This window comes from Atractosteus spatula, chromosome 9 (assembly GCF_055471065.1).
Source record: "Atractosteus spatula isolate fAtrSpa1 chromosome 9, fAtrSpa1.hap1, whole genome shotgun sequence".
NCBI lineage: Eukaryota > Metazoa > Chordata > Actinopteri > Semionotiformes > Lepisosteidae > Atractosteus > Atractosteus spatula.
In genome coordinates this window covers 23602858-23624113 of record NC_142714.1, presented here as the reverse complement: position 1 = coordinate 23624113, position 21256 = coordinate 23602858, and the positions used below count along the sequence as shown (strand labels likewise).

The following is a 21256-nucleotide window of genomic DNA, read 5'->3' as shown; positions in this document are numbered from 1 at the left end:
CAGGGAAAAAAGTTTTAAAAGTCCGGCCCATCTTTGTATTAGATTGAAATGTAAGCCAGTCGCCTCTCTCGTCAGGAAACAGATTCCGATTTTACCCCTCATGCTACAATCTTTATTGCTCTTCCAGTGGAAAAGCGACTTTGCTCTCTTATCACCAGCGTCCAGGAGAAAGGGATTCCTGGCCCCCTGTCCCATTGAAAAGCGTAATTTACAGAACTCTGTAGTTATTGGTGGACGAAACGCAATGGGTAAGTAAATTCACCGGGAAAGCTTAGCTGTCAAATGGGATCAGAGACGGATTCCAGCTTGCTTCGAACCAGGGGCATTTACAAAATCTCGTGAACCGTGCGCCAATGGTCGTCAACGCCAAGACCGAAATACCTTTCATGAAAGTAACATAATATAGAGGAACTGTATCTGAAATATTTTTTTGTGTTTTTGTATTCCCGTACGACAGATAAAAACGTGCACAATTTTGTTCTGTGATATCACTGTCCATTTTCTCCTATACATATTTGCTTTCGCAGTATGGACACTGTAACTTTGCTTTTTTCCTTTTGTTGTTGTTGTTTTCATCATTTTTTTCCACAGAATAATATCATATATCGCTGAACATTCAATGCAATAATCTGCTTTGAAGACGCTTGCTACATTTTTACATTAAACTAATAACACGTTGTGATGCTAGTTGTGGAATTAAACGTTTTCGAACTGAAAAATGAAATTTCTTTAAGTGCAGTATCTTCACAAGTTTAAATCGTAGCTTTCAGAATACCTAGTAACGGTTGATTTGTTGATTCTAAATGTGGTTTTCTCTTTTTTTGTCTCTCTCCCACAATCCAGAACCTGCCTTTGGGGAGGTAAATCAGTTAGGAGGCGTTTTTGTCAATGGCAGACCACTGCCTAATGCCATCCGCTTGAGAATCGTGGAACTTGCACAGCTGGGTATCAGGCCTTGTGACATCAGTAGACAGCTCCGGGTTTCTCACGGTTGTGTCAGCAAGATTCTGGCCCGATACAACGAAACTGGCTCCATATTACCGGGAGCCATCGGAGGAAGTAAGCCGCGAGTCACTACCCCTACTGTGGTCAAACACATAAGGACCTACAAGCAAAGGGACCCTGGTATTTTCGCATGGGAAATTCGAGACAGACTTCTGGCAGATGGGGTGTGTGACAAATTCAATCTCCCTTCTGTTAGCTCGATCAGCCGGATCCTCCGCAACAAGATTGGGAATCTGTCTCAACAGAACCAGTACGAGTCCAATAAGCAGGCGCCGCACCCTCCTCCACAGCCGACTCTGCCCTATAACCACATCTACTCGTACCCTACTCCAATTGCTGCAACCGGGGCTAAAGTGCCTACTCCGCCCGGAGTTCCAGCCATCCCCGGACACATGGCTATGCACAGGATATGGCCCTCCTCGCATTCCGTCACCGATATTCTGGGCATCAGATCAATCACAGAGCAACAAAGTAAGCCATTCATTGTGTGGTCTAGCATAAACTGCATGCTAAGTACTATCACAATACAAGATAGCCTTGAGTTCTTGGATTCTTCTTATCTCGTATCAGTGAAATGTGTAGTCCAAGTTTTAGTCTTCTGTTTTGGGTTTCTATTTTAGCTACACGAAAGCTTCTAAATTAATTCAGAATTTGTCGTCAACGAACTAATAAATATCCTTAGCAGCTTCTGTAGCAGCTAGAAAATTATGCTGCATAAAATACACGGCTATACAGTACCTTGCACTATTACAAGTACTGGTGCTGTTGTGATGTTACGGGATCCTGAATGGAACAAATTGTGGAAATTAATAGTTTTTACGCTGCGTGTTATTTCAAAGCTAAGCGCTCAAGTAACATAACTATAGTTCAAGCAGTTACATTAAAACAGATGGTTTAGGGCTTGACGTTATAATTAAGGAGCGGATGTAGAATATTAGTACCGGTACAAGGAAGGATAGGCGCATAGAGTAGATTCTCTTTACATTGAAATAAGGTGTTCAAATGTCGCTTGTAGTTGTAGCTGAGATGCAGTTCAAAGTAAACTTAGCCTTCCATTTTTACCCTCCTGAACGCGTGCCTGTTCAGTTATAACAATTATTTTCGTTGTATTATGTGTTTACTAGATTTCTCACGCATTCATCGATGTGTGTGTAGCTGCCTGTGCTTCCCTTTTCCATTTTCTTGCTCATAAAAAGGGAGCACATTTGTTTGGAATTAGGAATGAAAGTATTTTAGACTTTGGCACGCGCTTATGGTCACAGCCATTTCCATAATTTTAAAAATAACCTAAATAAAATAAAACGCCGTAATAGCAGATGGACACTTTTTTGTTGAGGCAGAAGACATTTACAGAAGCAGCAAAACATAAACGCCACGACAACTTTGTTTTTACAGACGAACCAAAATTAAATTCAGGGGGATTTGATAAAGCTGACTTGCCTATGATGTGTATTTCACGTATTCTTTAAGTTGTCATGTATACCTATTGATTGGTAATACTTCTGTTTTAAATGCTGTATGTTGTCAGAAAACATTGACTACATAGTGCTGATAGCTGCCCCATTTTTTAAAGTAATATGAGGCCTCGACTTCAGACTATCTAGCCTAGGCATAGCTGTACTAATTTATTTAAAAGCGACGCAGAGATTCGAACTGAACAAGATATGCGGGAAAATACGTTCTCAAAGGGTGTTTTTACAAACAACTCTTGCATTTCCAAATGATTTGCAGATGTTTGTGGCAGATTTTGAAAGCCGAAATAAACTATACTCTACCTTCAACAAAGCGAACCATTTTTAGCACTTCCGTGAAAGTTCTACGATAGATATGTTTTGATTTTCTAATAAAATTTCAATCTAAATAATAACGATAATTTTTAATGTAGAGATTTCTTATATATCAATTTCTCTATTGATATATAGGGCATTACATTCGTTGATCCAAAATGTCAAGCTTCAGTGCTGTAATGGGCTTTTTAACACTTTTTGATAACACGCCTACATAATTTATAGCTTCAAAATGCATTACTGCTACAGAGGTCTACTGCTTTGTATCAGTTTTAAAATTCCTCATTTATACTAATCTAAGAGGACATACAAAATAAGCCTAACGTCTTAGTACTCTTTTTTGAAGGAAAGCTAATGTAGGCCTTACCTAGGCGACCTTTTTAGAATGAACGAGGAATTCTGTTTTTTTTACACATAGACTAATTTGTGTGTACATATGATGAGACTACCTTGCTCTGTAAATTCATAATTAAGCAATATTTTCCAGTTTCAAACAGGGATACATGAAACTCCAGGTGCTTCCATTTTTACAAAGTTAATTAGAGTTCTAAGAAATATTTTACTGTATACACGCAGGCTAATATAATTTAATGGAATGAAGATGTTCACTGCATGACCATATCCTTTTGACCTGTTGTTTTAAAGCATGTTAGGTGTTTATTTTTATTTTAACCGTTTTAATTCTAGCAGTTCATGTTCGAAATTTGTATCAATAAAATCTCAAATCACTCCTATTTCTGTTATCTCCTTAAAAAATAATTTTGTATATTTTCGTAATTCAAGATAGTCTAAAATAGAAACAGTTTATCTGTTTGTTCAAATAGACGAGTCAAGCGGGTGTCCATTTTTCGTAAACCTATGGCATTAGGAATATATATATCTGCAGGACCTCTCCTGTTGAATTCTCATTGTGAGCGATAATTTTAAATTAAATTGCCAAAGGTACGCGTCTGTTTTTGTAAGACTGAAACTAATTGAAACATTTGTTTAATTGTTACATATGGAAATTAAAACTTAAAAAAGTGTCCTTTTTAGAATATAGACATACATGGACTAAGAATCATACTACTAATCCCTAAATTTGCTGTGTTCAGATTTGATGTGCAAATCTCCTCGGTTCTGGTATTTTACTGATACCCTCTCCTATGTCTCTCCGTGTGCTTTGCCTTCAGTTAGTGACAGTTCCTCCTATCCCAGTGCCAAAGTAGAAGATTGGAACACACTAAACAGGACAAATTTTCAGCCGCCAACCTCGCCTGTACTCAATGGCCTGGATAAAGCTCACTTAGAACAAGAAGCAAAATACACGCAGGTAAAAGCCCACAACTACTCCATTTATATATAAATTACTCTGTATTTATCATCTAGTGAAGTAGCTCCAGAACTCGGATTTGCAGATTCACTTCAGACCAAAGCTTCAAATGTGTGCGTGAAACTGATGAAACTTAAGTTTTTCTTGATAGTCTGTTAAAATGTTTTCAGCTAATACTCAATTTAAAGTAGCACTTGTGTGGTTATATGGTAATCTTATCTATAATGTGAATGTTCATTACGTGAGTACGTTTGTGTGAGTTTGTATGTGTGTAGGCCTCGAAGATAAGTTTTGTTGTCTTGGTGTTTATTTTTTGCTCACAAAAAAGTTAGTAACACAAAAAATAAAGTTACAAATGAGATAGTGATTAGACTCGGATAATTAATTGTTTATATATCTTAAACTATTCATTGTGATCCCAAAATGTCTCGCTCGCTCCGTTAAGGATTACTGAACATTTACTGTATGGAACATGCCAGCTAATAACCTGTCACAGAGGAGTCGTGATTAGTCGAAATGTTTTTTTCCCCCTCAGTATAGGACGGGAAATAACCACTAAAAAACGAGTGTAGCCAACAGGTAAGTGTAAAAGCAGTGGAGCGGTTTTCGAGTGTAGTGAGGTGGTGTAGTGAGGCCTCTAACCTGTTCTGACGATTCTCAGCAACTCAAGAGGAACTGTATCTTACTGCCTTAATAGTGCCGCCGTGTGTAGTCAATCAATAAGAAGGTGAATTTCTGAATCCACATGAAACGCAACGAGATCGCAGTAACAATTGTCTGTGACAAACTGTATTGTCGGTGTGTATGCGTTAATAGCCTAACAGCAGTTCGAGATACCGAGATCCATGCATTTTGTTTGTGGGCGATTAGATTAGAAAATAAAAATAAAATAACATAGTGTGGGCAATACTCCAATTATCACAGAAACGCACACCTTAGCCCACTAAGAGAAAAAAAAAAGAGGATTAAAAAAAACCTTCTGTTTGGAAACACGAAATCACGTAACATTCGATTTTAATTACATTAATATAAGGTAGTTATGGTATTGAACTATTTGTATAATACAGAAAATGTTTATCATAAATAATTAAAAAACAAGTAAAGAAAATATAGACGACTTGAAATCACACATAATTACTCTTGAAACTACTGTATTTACGACGGATGCCATTTTAAGTTCGGAGTGATGAAATTAAAGCTTCCTTTAAATGAGTTTCCTAAAGGATATTGCTTAAATAAAGATCTACACTGCAATTTATGTTATTTAAACAGGTAACAGTAGCAATCAACGGATTAATTCATTCATCAATTACCTTAGCCTACATGTTTATTTGTTTCTAAGATTTTAATAAGATCTTCATTTATTTCGTTAAATGTGTACTACCCTATATTTTTTTAAACTCATAAAATAAACAGTAGGTCATAGTTTCGAAGACGATTCTAAAAAAATAAATTAATAACAAAATCACAATAATACCAATTAAGAATCACTTAACCATTTTTTTTATAGAAATACATTAATCTGATACTCAGTCTTTATTAAAAGGAGACAACGTAAACCTTATATACGCACACTAGGACTGTGAAAGCAATGGAAGACAAATGCGTATATATTTTTAAACATAAAAAGTGTCTTGACATTTAGATATGATTATGGTAAACCAATTAACGGACTTGTTTAAATCCTGTTTTGTGTATTAGGCAAATGCGTCTCTACAAAGACGTTCATAAGATAAGAATCTTTTCAAACAAGGGCAAACTAATGTGCTAAAACACAATAAGGTATTCTTTCGACCTAAGCGTGTTTCAAAAATGAAATGTTTTAGCTACAGAATTGCATATAACACATTTTTTAACTATGACATGTAGTATGTCGTCTAGCCTATATCAACATTAAAACTATCACAGAACAATACACACAATACTCGTGTGTATTACGCACAATACTCGTACGAGGGCTGGTCGTACAACCATTAAAGTCTTTTTAATACAATAATAGACCTTTACTGTTCTAGAATTAGTACATGTCTTTGATGTACCTTATTGATATAAAGTTACAATTGACTGAATAAGAAAAAGCTCATTTTAGGGTATAACCGGGATACCCCAAAATAACGTTCTTTTTATTATCTGCTACTGGTCTATTTGCTGTCCCTCCTGTACTGTGTACAACCTTTAATGTAATTAAAGTTTATTTGATAAAGGTTTTTAGATATCAGGCGTCAGAAATATTCCGTAGCGCATGTACTGACATCTATAATTGGATTGTTTACCCAAATATGTGGTATTCGAGGAAACAGGGTTTGTGTAATCTCGAGAGTTATTAGTTTAAGGTGAAGGAACGTGTTTCGTAGGTGTTACTGAGGACCATGAAGTCTAGACTTAGACTAGGAGGAAATCATCCTGACACCGAACGCAATTGGTTTTTTATCCTTTCAGTTTTGTTCAGCTTTTCCATTGTTTTTAACCGATTCACTTTTGTAGTAAAGTATTATTCTATGTTCCTGTCTGAATTCAGTGTTATGCACAGAAATTGCAATAATCAAAAACACATAATAACAGCGTTTTTTGTAGTGTTTTGAGGCAGAGACATCCATACTTACTGTAAATGTACGGATTCCTGTTAGTTTCTACAATGCAACCATAAATGCGTTACTGTAATATTTCAGTTTTCAATTTATCTACCGTTTAGTTACTTGTTCGTCTATCATAAATGATCAAATGCTAAATATGGCAAATCTCATTAAAAGTTGTCATTTACTATTTACAGACCAATATAGAATTCCCGTGTTGTCGTATTTCAGCCACAGCCACGGTTTAACTCCTTCTCATCTAACTTTCGCGTTATTAGCGTTATTATCTCCCTCACATTACTTAAAAGATTAGGATATAATCATGCACTAACTTCAGTTTTAATGTGTAACACTACCACTTTAAAGTCCTACAATTAAGGTCAATTTACTTCACGTGCTGCAGTTGAATTTCACTGCCAAATGTTTATACATTGTTTGAAATAATAATAACGCTACTTTTCTAATACAATAAAACAATAAACCACTGTAAATCGCAGTACTGAAACCATAGCTCGGAACGTGTCTTTCAACTCCTCAGTTACATTGACAGCTGAGTCACAGTTCTTACTGAAGTGGCATAACTTCCGATACGCAGCAACTGAGATTGATAACATACATGATGGCCAGACTTATCTATACCTTTTGCTCGTTAGTAGACCTTTGGCAGGACTTTGCGAAATCTCCGTTTTTTAACCTTGAAAAATAACAGGAGGGAGACACTAAACATAATAAAACTACATTCACTCTGCTTCAGCTAAATTGAGCTAAAATCCAGTTGATGCATAGGGCCTGGTTTGGCGGTGACGAGGTTTCATTTTTTTCCCTGTTGATGTTTTTTAGGATATCAGCTTCATTCTAATGGCATTTTCTATTAAATTTGTTTTGGAAAATAAATGTATATGCCAGGGACCGAGTAGCTATCGCACAGTCCAAAATTCATACTGCAGACATAAAGCAAGTCGGCTTTTACTTCAATTGTCAATTACATGCTTTTCCAATTCGTGCCTGGTGCTGGTTTCTCATTCAACATGTAGATTACTTATCCCAAGAGACTCCATATGCTTCAGTGATTTATGGGTCCCATTCTGAATTCACAATTAAATCATGGCTGTTAATGAGTTTCCTACCTGGAGTTCACAGTGAGTTGCTTATGTTGCTGGGAGACGCTTTAATTATTTTGCTGTTTTGTTTTTGTTGAAGGCTTCCTGAGCCGGTTCTGAAAAACGAAAATCCAACATGGACAGGAGCATTAGTTATTTTTTTTTCTGAAGCATGTAAGCTATATTGTAAAAGCTGAAGGCATGATGAACAAACCCAGCGCTGTACACAGATTCAAAGCTAAACGCCGGCACTAAAACGCATATTGCTTGCCGTTACGTTAAATGTTTATGAAATTCCAAAACGCGCTAGCTTTTTAAAAAACGTTTTAGGGGCGGTTCAGAGGGTACAAGTTCGCTTTTCTTCGGATGACGAATAGACTAAATAAATCAGCCTGAAACAGGTCAATCTTTCTCTTCAAACCGAACTCAGTAATAATGATACACGGCCCATTAGTTAACATAACATATTAGATTTTAGATACATTTACGGGCGCTTTCGCAACGGTTGGATATTGTTATACCAATAGGGAGTAAGCTAGTGGATAAAGTAAACTATAAAACTGGGTGATGCGCTCGGGTGGACAGTATACCCCCTCCTGTTGCGACTCCAGTACTACCGAAGCTATGCTGAGCGCTTTTTATAAATCAATGAATAGTCACTTGCTGAATACCGTAAACTACACTTTCAAAGTAATCTTAATATTTAAAATTAAGGCACAAACTCAGAAGGGGAAGTAGGCCTAATGTCTACATGGCGTGCAGTTAAACAAGTCTCGAATAAACAACTGCAAGTCATTACGAATAGTTGTACTGATAATAATTGTAATGCCCATGTTTAAACATCTAGATGTAAGTTATTTTTCATCCTTTGTACGACAAATGGTTTAAGGTTTAATCTAATCGAAAACAGGCTTTCAGAAAGATAAAGCCGCGAATGACAAATGACTGAAAACACCTTATTCATAATTTGAGGCAATAAGCAAATCATACAGCAATTCCACATATTTAACGTATTGTAATAGGTAAACACATTTAAATGCCTTTATATATTACATTAGGAAAATACACCAACTATTGTTCAGCTCGTCATTCACCATTATTTACGATACAAATAGGTTTATGGACTATATTTCCCAGAAGATAACGAGGTAATAGTCTAAACATTAAGTCTGACCTTCCATGTCATAGCTGAAAGTCTGGAGCCGGTGATAAACCATCCGTGAGAGTGCACAATTTTAAAGTGTACACAAGGAGTTATACTTCGGATATACAAATATATATATAGCGCAACACACTGCCCTTTTTTAAATATAATCCACTCCAGCGAAAACAGCTTGATCAGTTAATAACAAATATAAAATAAAATAACCGTCAAGATGGCCCAGAACGAATGTCTCGTCAAGAACAATTGCCTGACTTAAACAGAAACTGGGAGCTGTTAGCCAGCTAAGGTCAAATTTTAATTTCACTAAGCAGCAGTGTTACTGTCCGCCAAAAGCGGAAGACTAGGCAAATATCACCAAAGTCTGTAAGACACAAGATGTGTTTTTTTTTTGCTCAAGCTTGGGGCAATTGTAATACTGTTACAATTTTCTAATTATCACGCAAGCAAGCAAAGATTCTTTCATTTAAGTTAATTTAATTTAATTCAATTTCCGACATGATTTGAATACCGCCTACATCTAAAGTTAATAGATTTCCGGTATTGTCTTAGAAGAAGAAAAAGCATAAGAAAAAGATGACTTTGTATAGCCTATGTACAGTATGTGTCTTTAGCAGGTTATCTGATACATAAAAAATCCCAGTCGGTCTTTCATGTTTTAGCAACCTACACATTATAATCAAGTTAACATATGTAGTGAAACGAATGACCATAAAGTGTCTCTTTATTCAAGATAAGCCTACTTCCTATCTGCTTCCTATGGAGTGTTCAATTACATTTATAACAATTGAGAAATACAAAAAGATAATTTAGGAGGGCTTATCAATAGGCCCACATTTTACACAACGGCTCTTCGAGTATAAACAACACCATAGATTTGCCAAAATAAAATACACTAATATATGCAGCATTGTTACTTGTGAAACAAAGTAACATTTACGTCACTAAATTTCAAAGAATGTATTTTAAAAAAAACAGCAATGTAATTTTAATTTGAAGAACTTCAACGATTTGTAAGCTTTTCGGGACTCATAAAACTCTTTTCTGAAAGCCTGTTCTCCTACACTTGAACGCCCTCAAAGTGAAAATAAAAAATGCAGGAATAGGATGGGTTACGATTGTTATCGTAACAGTACAAATCTGTAAATCGATATTATATTTCTGGTGCTCTGAATTATGTTACGCTTCATAAGAAAACAAAGTACTGCGGAGTACTGGGGGGTGCATCTAATCTCTTTTCACAGAATCGAATTAGTATGGAAAAGGAAATTAAAACGAACTTGCAATAAAATTGAATTAAAGAATTGTTTTTATTATTTTTGATTTGTCATACGTAGAAGGGGGCGACGTGGAAGAGATTCAATGCAAATATGGATTAATAGAAATTTGTTTATGGAATTTTTTTCTGCCTCACCATGGAACAGGGCAGTTGGTATCCTGTTCAATCACCAAAAGATGTCTGAGGAAATTGACAAAATGACACTAGATTTTGCATGTTAGTTCCTAATAATAGGACAAATTATTGATTAATCTTCTATTCTAAAAATATAATAATTATAACAGCCAAATTATCTTTTATGTCATTATTGCTTAACTAAACCAGACATATATATGTTAAACATTAGCATGTATTATGTCAAATGTGTATAAATGCTTCTATATTACTGAAAGGGTGCTGGCCTAGCATAATATGGCACAAAGCATTTGGTTTTGCTCCATAAAGTAAAATAAGACTCCATACTTTGATCAATGGAAAACAAAATACAGGCATTATGCCAAAACAGAAGCAACATCCATCCCTTGGAGTATCTATTCCCCAGAAACTGAAGAGTGTCTCTAATAGAAACTATCTTCAATAGCTTCGCTAAGTCATAGGCCACCCAAGATATTTTTTTTGCAGGCAATGTTAAGTTCTTATGCATTGTCACTCTGCCAGAAGTCAGTCTGCACGTCTCACAAGCCCTCTCTCTCTGTCTCTCTCTCTCTCCTTTTCTGTCAGGCGCCGAATGGATTGCCCACAGCGAACAGCTTTGTCTCAGCACCCAGCATGGCTCCCTACCACCCGCCCACCCAAGTGTCACCTTACATGGCGTACAGCGCCACCACGTCGGGCTATGTGACAGGCCACACATGGCAGCACCCCAGTGGCAGTGCCCTCTCTCCCCACAACTGTGACATCCCCGCACCCCTGCCCTTCAAGAGCATGCCCAGTGCCAGGGAGAGCAGCCACCCGGTCACAGCCTCTGTGCTCTAACGCAACGCCCGGCCCGAAAGGCAGAGCTCGGAGTGCACAGGGTGCAGAGAGCGCACAGAAGAGCACACTGCAAGCCCAGTGCTTCCCTTCTCTGCTCTCCGACTGCTCACCCCATGGAACATTTTGGGGGAACTTCCAGAAGCTTCTCATATCTTACATATACCCCATCCAGCTGCATAAGGAACTGCCAAAGGCCAATATCTTTTTTTTTTTAGAAAAGATTTCTGCTCCTCCATTCCTCCCCTTCCTTTCCACAAGAAGGAGAAGCGTGCAGTTTAACATCCTGTGCATTCTAGCACTGACCATTACTGAGCACCTAATGGAACGTGCTAACTCTAGAAGACATGACCCAGGTGGCCAAACAACCCTGCTGTTTTAAAGCATTAATTTATACAAAACACAGCCCATGGGGCTGAAGGCAAAGACATAATTTCCTTCTAATCTAGTTGTTAAGTCATTCAGTATATCTAGGAAAATGCAAGTCCTTTTTTTTTTACTTGTTCATGTGCACTTCTGCCAATTTTGTCAAATGGCCTTCTGCAACCTAAAATAAATAAAACATTTTTATATATTATGGTAATTTCAGTTTGCATACAAACTATTTCAGGGTCTTATTTTTTAACATTATCATTATTGTTTTTTTTTTAATCTTATTCTCCTTGACTATGAAAGCGATTTTCTCCCCACTAAATAATCTTAAGAACGTCTAAAAGAAGATTCTTCAAAGTGGGTTATCAGTTAACATTAATCAATAACAAAATAAGATTTTTTGTAACTTTGGCCAGATCACCTTTATTTATTACAGACAGGAGAGTACGTTGAGCAAAAAGTGTAATTAGGGTTAAGTAACATGAAATGTGTTTTAACTACAGTATGGAAATTCTCTCCATTAAAATGGAAGCAGACCAAATGTTTTTTTCATGATGTGTGTATAATGAATTTTAAAGATTAGCTGTGCAAACTCAAACTTTGCACAAGAAATCTGAATGCATCACAGATAAACAAAGCAGCTCTTTAAGGTAATACGGCCCAATTTTAAGTGTACATGGGTGTCACATATTAATAACACTTCAAAAGTGTGACAAAACCTGTGCCTGAAAGTGAATAATGCATGTTTGATTATAAACACCACTAAAAATGCCATTCTACTGCAATTGTTATCCATACTGTTTTAGAACAACTACTTAAAATTGACCTTGATCAAAAATGTCAGGATATACAGAATTAATCAAAAGTCAAAAACATGTTCTATTTATGTCTGAAAGGAGTGGTGTAATTGTGAAGACTGTTGAGTGGAAGAAACTACAATGGTCCTTTCTGAAATCAAAGCTGTACTTGACTGACGATAAAGCTTTATTATTAGATATATTATTATGTATCTTGTGTTTTTTGTAAATACAAAGAACCAGATTTATTTTTCTAAACTGCTGTTGCGTGTTTGCTTTTGTTTCTCATGCCTTCTCCTTCACCTTTAATTTCTGACACAATGGTGGGCTGACAGGTGGGCTCTCCACCCAACCTTGGCACGTCCGTTTAGATCTTGATCTTCAAAGAAAGTTTTTTTTTTTCACGAGGGCAGGGCAATCAGCAATGGGGCAATTCACTCTCTGTAAAAGAAAGAAGCTTCACATACCCAACATTTCACATCGATTTACACTTATGTCTATATATGTCTGTACGATGAATAAACAAAGCACAACACCCAGGTCTAAAAAAAAAATCAAATATCCTAAGCATAGAAATTAAAACAAAATCAGAGTAGAGAATCAAGATGGATTTTTTAGTATGGAAAGTGCCATACCTGTCCTTAGCACTAACACAATCCTGCGAACACTGATGCAAAGACTTCATCAGATTCATAGGCTGGCCAGATGGGGTTGTCTTATGTTAATGGCGTTGGTGAGGTGGTTTGACAGATGTTCTACTCAGCTGAGATCAGGAGAAAATGCTGCCCGTGGCACAATCTCAACATTGCTTTTGTTAAAGTCTTGCTATTGTGATCCATATTGTGGCACTGTATGGCCTTCTCTTCCTGGAAAAATGGTGTTTCCAGGGTGGCTTGCTTGAACTGAAAAGCGTTGGCTGAAGAAGTTCTGCTAAATAATAAGACTGCCCTCAACGTGCAGCGAAGGAGTTAAAGGAGATTAGAGCTGTTGACTTAAACAGTTCTTCAAGATTTAAGGTTCTGGGTTTGATTTGGACCTTGTGCCTCTCTCTGTATGGAGATAACTTGTATAGAGTGCTCCCTGTGTTCATGTGGGTTTTCACCTAGTGCTTCCATTTCCTCCCACTTCCCCAAAGACATACTGGATAAGTTTGATGGTTTATTCTAAATGCATAATCTGTCATCCATCATATGACATGCATTCAAAGGGCAGAGGAATTCTGTGCTTTCAGTACCACTTGTGCCCTATACGTCTGGGATAAAGCCCCAAATGGCTGTAGTCCTCATCAGGTTAAGCAGCCTTCTGATGATAGATGGCGACTGTGCGTAGGGATTTTTACAAGATTTTAAAATGAGAACACAGGACTCTGACTGATCCCCACAACTTCTACATCCATAATTATCAAGATTTCTCATAGGCTCCTGTGCTCTTTGTTCAGACATGCAGGCTTGATTTTCTGCTGTATATTCTGTGCTTGGTGTTGTGTCCGGTGTAGCTCTGTAAAATCTGAAAAGACTTCACATTTTGATGTGGCAGGGCATGGTCTCTACTGAATTTACAAAAATCTAATGCAGATAAACCAATTAAATTAAATTTCAAGCAAGAACAATCAATTACAAATACATTAAGTCAGTTTAGTTCTTTAAGACATCACTACAGACATTTACTATATACAGTATATATAGTAGATTACTTAATACCACAAAAATGTGTTGCCTAGCGTAAAATTAACCTTGTTACTAATGCTTTTCTGGGTTGTACAAAATACTGAGTCTAAAGGGAATGCAGACAAGTTGATACTCCTCCAACAGCTTACCAGACTATTTTTTTTTCCTTAAAGCACTTAAAGTCTGTGCAGTGCTTAAAATATTTGGTCTCACAAAATGTTTCATAATGTAAAAAGACAATGGGGAACTGCTTTCAGCTTTCCACAGCTCATCATTCTCCCAATAGGACAAAACAGATCCATGACTCAAGATACGCAAAAAAGTTTTGTCACTTCTGTCTTACTTGCTAGTCATTTGATACTTTGTATTCACTGTGGTGATATATGCACACCTTTTGTCTTCTCTGTTCCTCCTTGCAGGTGATTCCTTGTTTTAAAATTGATGTACTTTTGCTGAAGGTTAAATCACATTTAAAAAACAAAAATGTTGGATTACCTGGTGTACATATGCTGAAATATGTTTGGTCCTTTTTTCATAAAGTGAGGTACTTGTACATTCCTGTCTGGGTGTCCATGTACAGTCCAGATGTGCAAGATGTCTATGTGATAGCCTAGGCTAAACATTAGATGTTATAACCAAATAAATATATTCTAGGTGGCTTTTAAAATAACCTACAAAGAAAAAATGATTAAACAATTTGCTTTACATAGAATTTAAACAGGAAACACCTTTCTAATGTTTTGATACTTATGCAAATGCAGATGTTGGGCGTGTGGGACATAACATTATTTAATTGGGCACTATTTTGATATTCCTCACAGGAAACATTTGATAGCTCGATTAGAACCAACTTCTATTATTAAAGGACCAAAAGCAAGCAATATAATTTAAAATGATAAAAGAGGCCCTTCACAATCACTTGATAATCTGAGCTATGGATAAACATTATTATTTCTTTCAGTGAAGCACAATCTGAAGTATATATGCATGGGGATTTGACGTATGTGCTTGGAGTAACTGTATACTCCTAAAATATGTCAGAAATTTAGATTAACTTGAGCATGTAGACAACCTTCACAAATTCATCAAAAGAGAATGAGCAAAACACAACATATATTGACTGTTTCCCATGACTATTTGCCAAAATATGATGCTTGTGAAGACAAAATAGCTTTTCAAATATTAATATTGACACTCAGCTGTATACTTTGTGTAATCTACAAGCTAGAACCTAATCTAACATCTAGTTTATTTTTTATATTGCACTGCATGAAATATTCCTCAGATGCCCAAGTGTCAGGCCTTATAATTTGTGCATGGACAGAAAAACAAAATTTCCTCTGTCTATAGCTTATTTCATTCATTTTTTTAGGCATCTGCTTTTGAGAGAATGATGAAAAAAGGCTTCTGGGACAATCCTCATGAATCTCAAGTAACCGTTTAGTAAAAAACTCTTCAAACCTTTCTTGTGCTTCTTTATCATCTGTTTTGATGATAATAATGTTAAAAAGATTGTACTGAAGTTTATGCTGTTGGTAAAAATGTTATTTTGTATCTAAATAAGCATGATTCCAGTAATAATGGTTGAATCAGTGTTTAAAGATAGTATTTCCTTTGGACTGCATTTCTGAGCTAGATCAGTGTGTCTGTTCTCCTGTTCTCTTTTTCTTTTAACAAAGTAAGGCTTCCACATGACAACTTTGATTGCACCTCAGTCGCATTCTGTGAAAAAAAACAAAACATTTAAAATAAGAGCATTTCTCAACGTTTATTTCCAAAAAAGGAAGCAAACAGTATACTTTCAGCCTGGTTAAAAATACTGTTCCATTTGTGTTTTTAGACCAAACATTTCCATTAATATGATATTCAAAGTCAGCAAAAAGCTGCAGATCTCATGAGTAATCAATTTAACATTTACTTTTTTTGCACTAAACAGTCGGATTTCCTTTTTACAAATTTAGATCCAGAACTTACTGAAATCTGTCTGTAGGGATCATAGAAGGCATACAGACATATAGGCACAGATAAATTAAAACTGATTGCGTCATTACACTGGATGTTAGCTGTAAGGATGTTTTGAACCCCAAAGCAATTCTGAACGTGTGATTTCAACTAGAAGCTAAATCTTCTGTTGTCCATTGGCTTTAATGGTGGGCTTTATTATTTCTGCCAGCTGCAATAATAAAAAACAAAGAGGGTTTCTCAAGACAGAACAGATACAACTAGTGGCAAAATGTATAGCTCTGGAAACTACAATGCAATTCTGAAGGGATAAAACTGTAGTGCAGTATTGTGCAAAGTCTGCTTGACTGTAATGGGATATTGAACTGGACTTGAATCCAAATGTTATTTAACAACTGTGACATCTTTGTAAATGTTACTGAGAGACAGTGTACATGAGAAATCGTTAAGAAGATAATACCAATGTGCCACATCTGATAAATGTACCAGAATGCTACTCTATCATTAATCTCTACAATAGCAGCAAATGGTCAATCAAAGAACAAATATTGCTGTAACTTCAACATAAGAATGTGCATAGGAATTAAACTTATGGTTGACAGACTTTATGAGTGCAGGAAAAATGTGTTGCTGAGGTCATGTTTCTATAGTAAAGACATTTGGCACAGCAGTAATAAGCTTCAGGCGATCTTAATAGAGTCTTAACTGCAGTTTGGGAGGGATGATGACAACCAAGTCAATTTCACTCCAGCTGTTCCTAATCATAATCTTTCTCCATACTTTTTCTTAAAGCTACTCATATCATACACAAACCCCTCTCTTTCCCATCATTCCTCGCACATCCTTGCCCAGCCCACCTGTGCCGCTGTCCCTTGGTTCACTCCTCACTCTGCATGGGGGTCCCCGCCTCCTCGTCCTCTGGCCAGGGGGCTGGCCCTCAGACACCAAAATGAAACCAAACCTCTTTATAGCTAAACACTTAATACACATCCTCAAATGCATCTATTTCTTGAGTGTTGTGCCTCGTGAAATATGTTGAGGATTATTAACATCTTATATCAAAATGATGTCAACTGCTATTGTCTATCAACCGGTTCACAACTCACTGGAGCTGTAAATTCAGATGCTGAAAACGTATCTTAAAAGTCACAAAACAATGGCTGTACTCCATTGCTGTTAATCTAAAAACAGTATAATTAGCAGCTGTAGATATAAAATTAGGATTCATATTCTGTAAGCGATATGTTAACAGAAACCTATTTATTTTCTGATCATAAATGGTGTAATTTAATAGACATTTGGGAGGAACTTTAATGATAATCTTGAACTTCTACTCTCCTACATTCTACATTCCACTTCTATGCTCTCCTGCAACTTACGCACTCTCAACTTAAGAGGTTGGCTCTGGAAAATAAAAAATATTGAAAAAATTGCTGAAAAACACATCAAGCAAGCCTATGAGAGCGAGTTAGAGAGCCTATCCATTTGTCTTATTTACTTTTATTTAATGTTTTCATACCTGTATTTAATATATTGTATTACCATAAAAGGTTAGTAGGGGGTTTTATAAGGGTTATAGGGTAAAATTTGACTACACACAAATTTGGCTTTATGTGCTACTCAAAATCCCTAACCCTTGCATAAGTTGTGAGTCAGCTGTACTCACCAACTGCCCACAACTCTGTGCACATCTTTTCTAGCTCTCTTCCCTCCATCCCAACTTCACTTAAGCAGCGGCCTCCCTGTTTCATTCTTCATAAGCAAGGGAGGCTGTGACAGCTCTTTTTTCCTCAACCAGGCACATTAACACCAGATTATTAAGTATGTTATATTTATATTTGTTTGTTTATATGTGTTGATTCATTCCGTATTAGAATTTGACCAAACTATTTGACCTTAAACTATTAAGTTTAAGGAACTCAAACCCCATTTTGTTATGCCTGGCATACAATTCATGATATAGGGACAGTTATCTGTGTTTTCTTCTTATTATTATTATGTGAGAACACTTGCCTGGATTCTGGGGAAAACAAGACCAAAAGTTACATTCCAGATGAAATGAAGAAAGAAAGGCCTCATTGAGATATTGTGCCCTGTGCCAATTCTAGCAGCACTGTACAGGTTGGTAGCATTACTCCAATGTCTTTTTATTCCATCTTGCTTGTCAGTGTCACCAGAAGACTGCAGAACAAAATTGAAGAAAAGAAAACATCTCAAATGGCCTTCCTGGTTAATTTGAACTAGGTGCTTTGCATTTAAGACAGCTCTTAAAATAAGAAGCATCCATCCATCATCCATTTAACTGCTTTAGGCAATACAGGGTTTTTGGGGACCAGAAGTCTATCCTGGCAAGCAATGGATACGAGGCAGCTACAACCTGGATGGGACACCAGGGCACATGCAGACACAGACACTCATACCTGGGCCAGTTTATCAGAAGCCAATTAACCTACCAGTATGTCTTTGGACTGTGGAAGGAAATCAAAGCACATGGTTAAACCCACCTAAACAAGACGACAACATACTAACTCCATGCAGACAGCACCCCAGGAATTGAACCCAGGGCCCCAGCACTGAGAGGAAGCAATGCTAACAACTGCACTTGTAGTGGAGCTAGTGCTGTGACGTCAGCGCCCTCACTGCACGTAGCAGGGTCCTCAGCTGCCTGGGCTGAGGGAGGTCTCCTTTAGCTCACGCGGTTGGTGCCCTCTTGCGTTACGCTGAAGACCCGGGTTCGCGGCCCAGGTTTGGGGGCCAGAATGGGCGGCGAGGGGCACGACCTCGCGCGGAACTGTGACTATCACATTGGTGCCGTGACCCAGGCGGGAGTGTGGAGTGTCCTTTGTCGAGCCGAAGTTCAGCAGGGGAGGGTGTAGCGGAGCTAGTGCGGTGACGTCAGTGCCCTCACTGCGCGTAGCAGGGTCCTCAGCTGCCTGGGCTGGGGGAGGTCTCCTTTAGCTCATGCGGTTGGTGCCCTGTTGCGTTACGCCGGAGACCTGGGTTCGAGCCCCAGGTATTGGGGACAGAATGGGTGGCGGGGGGGCACGACCCCGTGCGGAACCGTGACTATCACACACTACTGTGCTGCCTGATAAGAAACATAATTAATTAAAAGCAAAAGAAGAAAAGTCAGAAAATAATGATAATATTGAAGCACAGATCATAAATATTCAATATTAGACATTTAAAAAAGTATATCCTTATAGTTTTTAAAACAATAATAAAGTAAAAGCAAAACAGTTATCACAGCTTCAGAAAATTTAGACAATCGTAACACTTACCCTGTCTAGAATTAACTAGAGTATTTAGCAGAAAAGACACACCTATCTATGTGTGTCCCTGATTTGGTCCCTGATTGTCAAATTAACTGGAATAGCAGGTTAAGTCAGTGGTTTCATTTCAGCTGCTGGGATAGTCTATCAGAACAGCAGAGCATACTTTCCTTCATGTCAGTTAACCCTCTGGACCTGAGCCAGGAACTAGCCTCTGCTACAACAGACGTGCATCGCTCTGTGCTGTGGTTAATCCAGTAACAACAGCTGAAAGGGCAGAAACACTTGGCTGTTGTTCTCAACAGCAGGATATGTCCAGCCAGTAGCTGTAGTTTTTCAACCCCAGCCTAGCTCTTCATACATTCTGGTGCTAGGCAAGGTGCTATTGCATTTGTAAACCAGATCAGTGAGATGTGCTTACAGATTTTTGTGCTTTTTGAATACAAACACAAGTACTTTATTCTCTTTTTGCTGATGTGCGTGTTAGCAGTTTAAAGATCCAAGAAAGTCATCATGACTCTTCGTGAATGCTATCAGTTTTGCTGTATTCACAGCCTTGTCTGAGCACGTTTCAACACCCACACACCTTTGTCTCATGTTATAATACTTCTTTTATTAATACAATTTCTAGAATGGAACACAAATTGTGCAGCAGGATGGTGTAGTAGTTAGCATTGCTGTCTCGCAGAGCTGGGGCCCTGGATTCAATTCCAGACCTGGGGTGCTATCTGTGTGGACTTTGTATGTTCTGTCTGTACTCCTCAGGTTTCCTCCAGGTGCCCTGGTTTTCTCCCATAGTCCAAAAATATTCTTGTAGGTTAACTGGCTTCTAAGAAAACTGTCCCTAGGTGTGATTGTGTGTGTCTGTGTGTGCCCTGTTATGGACTGGTGTCCCGTCCATGGTGTACCCTGCCTTGCCTCCATTGCTTGTTGGGATAGACCCCAGATCCCCCCTGAATTAGAAGAAGAGCTTAAAAATGGAAGGCTGGAACACAAATTGAATGTACTTTATAAATGACAATACACCATTTATAGGAATTAAATCAGATAAAATAGCCAAACATGGATGTTGGCTGTATATATGGGTTTGGCATCTATATGGGTTAGCTCAGCCAGATTTCAGATATTCTAAACTGAAAGAATAGTGATTCAGTTAACTATGTTGCTTACCCAGGACAACATTTCATATTAAACCATGTTTTCACTGCAAAATACTTTAAGATAATCAAATCATTAAAACTAAATAACTGTTTTTGCAACATTACTAGTTACATTAAAGTAGAAACAATGGAGAAAATACAGTAAAATATGAACTGAGTATTTGTAAGTACAATAATACAGCAATAAGAATTACTTTTGAAAAATCAGTAAAACCCCCAAACTATCAAGACTTTTTAAGACATTCTTCAGTGTTTACATTTATGCCGACCATGTTGTTAATTATTATAGTGTATTTTGCAGGAAATAAAGTAATCAAATCATTTACTGTATAAAATCTAATTTCTAGGTAAAACCTCAAGAAATTGAACTATTAAAAAAAATCTTCAAGTCTTTGAACACTGCAACCACAGAAATCAAGATTTCAATTTTAAAACTCTTTAAATAAATTTCAAAGATGCTTCATTCCAAAACTCTTTATGAATAGCTCCTCCATTGTGAGGAATGTACTGTAGCTATGTAATTAAAATATTCATATATTTTAAATATACTGTATATATATATTAATATTTTTAATTTAAACATTTTAGGGCAAATTCTCATTGTTCTCAGGACACAAAGTCTTCCTTGAACTCTTAAAACCTTGAGGAAGGGGAGATTTTTGTGGCACACAACTATTAACCAAGGCTTTTACAGAAATCTTGATCTTTTCTGTCCGGTTGTGCCTTTAATTAAATGGTCAAATCATGGTTCAAATGGATGTACACAATAAGACTGTTTTTGGAAGTATGCATAAAGCCTTTCTTATTTTTATAAGCCTTCTTAAATTAAAAGTAAT

At 37.1% G+C, this 21256-nt stretch overlaps 1 protein-coding gene across 2 annotated transcripts; it reads left to right on the top strand.

Moving 5' to 3' along the window:
• The first annotated feature begins 47 nt into the window (after window positions 1–47).
• pax9 (paired box 9) lies at window positions 48–12617 on the top strand. 2 transcript variants are annotated; one of them, XM_088925062.1, is made up of 4 exons: window positions 48–248; window positions 844–1476; window positions 3965–4104; window positions 10939–12617. In XM_088925062.1, exons 1-4 carry the CDS (start codon window positions 101–103, stop codon window positions 11191–11193), a joined length of 1176 nt encoding a protein of 391 aa, XP_088781188.1. In that variant the 5' UTR covers window positions 48–100; the 3' UTR covers window positions 11194–12617. The 2 variants fall into 2 exon arrangements, with proteins under 2 accessions (XP_088781188.1, XP_088781189.1); XM_088925063.1 differs by lacking the exon at window positions 3965–4104 and having other exon boundaries at window positions 52–248.
• Window positions 12618–21256: the final 8639 nt, after the last annotated feature.

What these genes read in the sequence shown, in the direction of transcription:
- pax9 (XM_088925062.1), top strand. Translation starts at nt 101, where the DNA reads ATGCTACAATCTTTATTGCTCTTCCAGTGGAAAAGCGACTTTGCTCTC. An exon ending in TGGTGGACGAAACGCAATGG is followed by an intron (nt 249 to 843) that starts GTAAGTAAATTC and finishes CCCACAATCCAG; the next exon opens with AACCTGCCTTTGGGGAGGTA. An exon ending in AAGAAGCAAAATACACGCAG is followed by an intron (nt 4,105 to 10,938) that starts GTAAAAGCCCAC and finishes CTTTTCTGTCAG; the next exon opens with GCGCCGAATGGATTGCCCAC.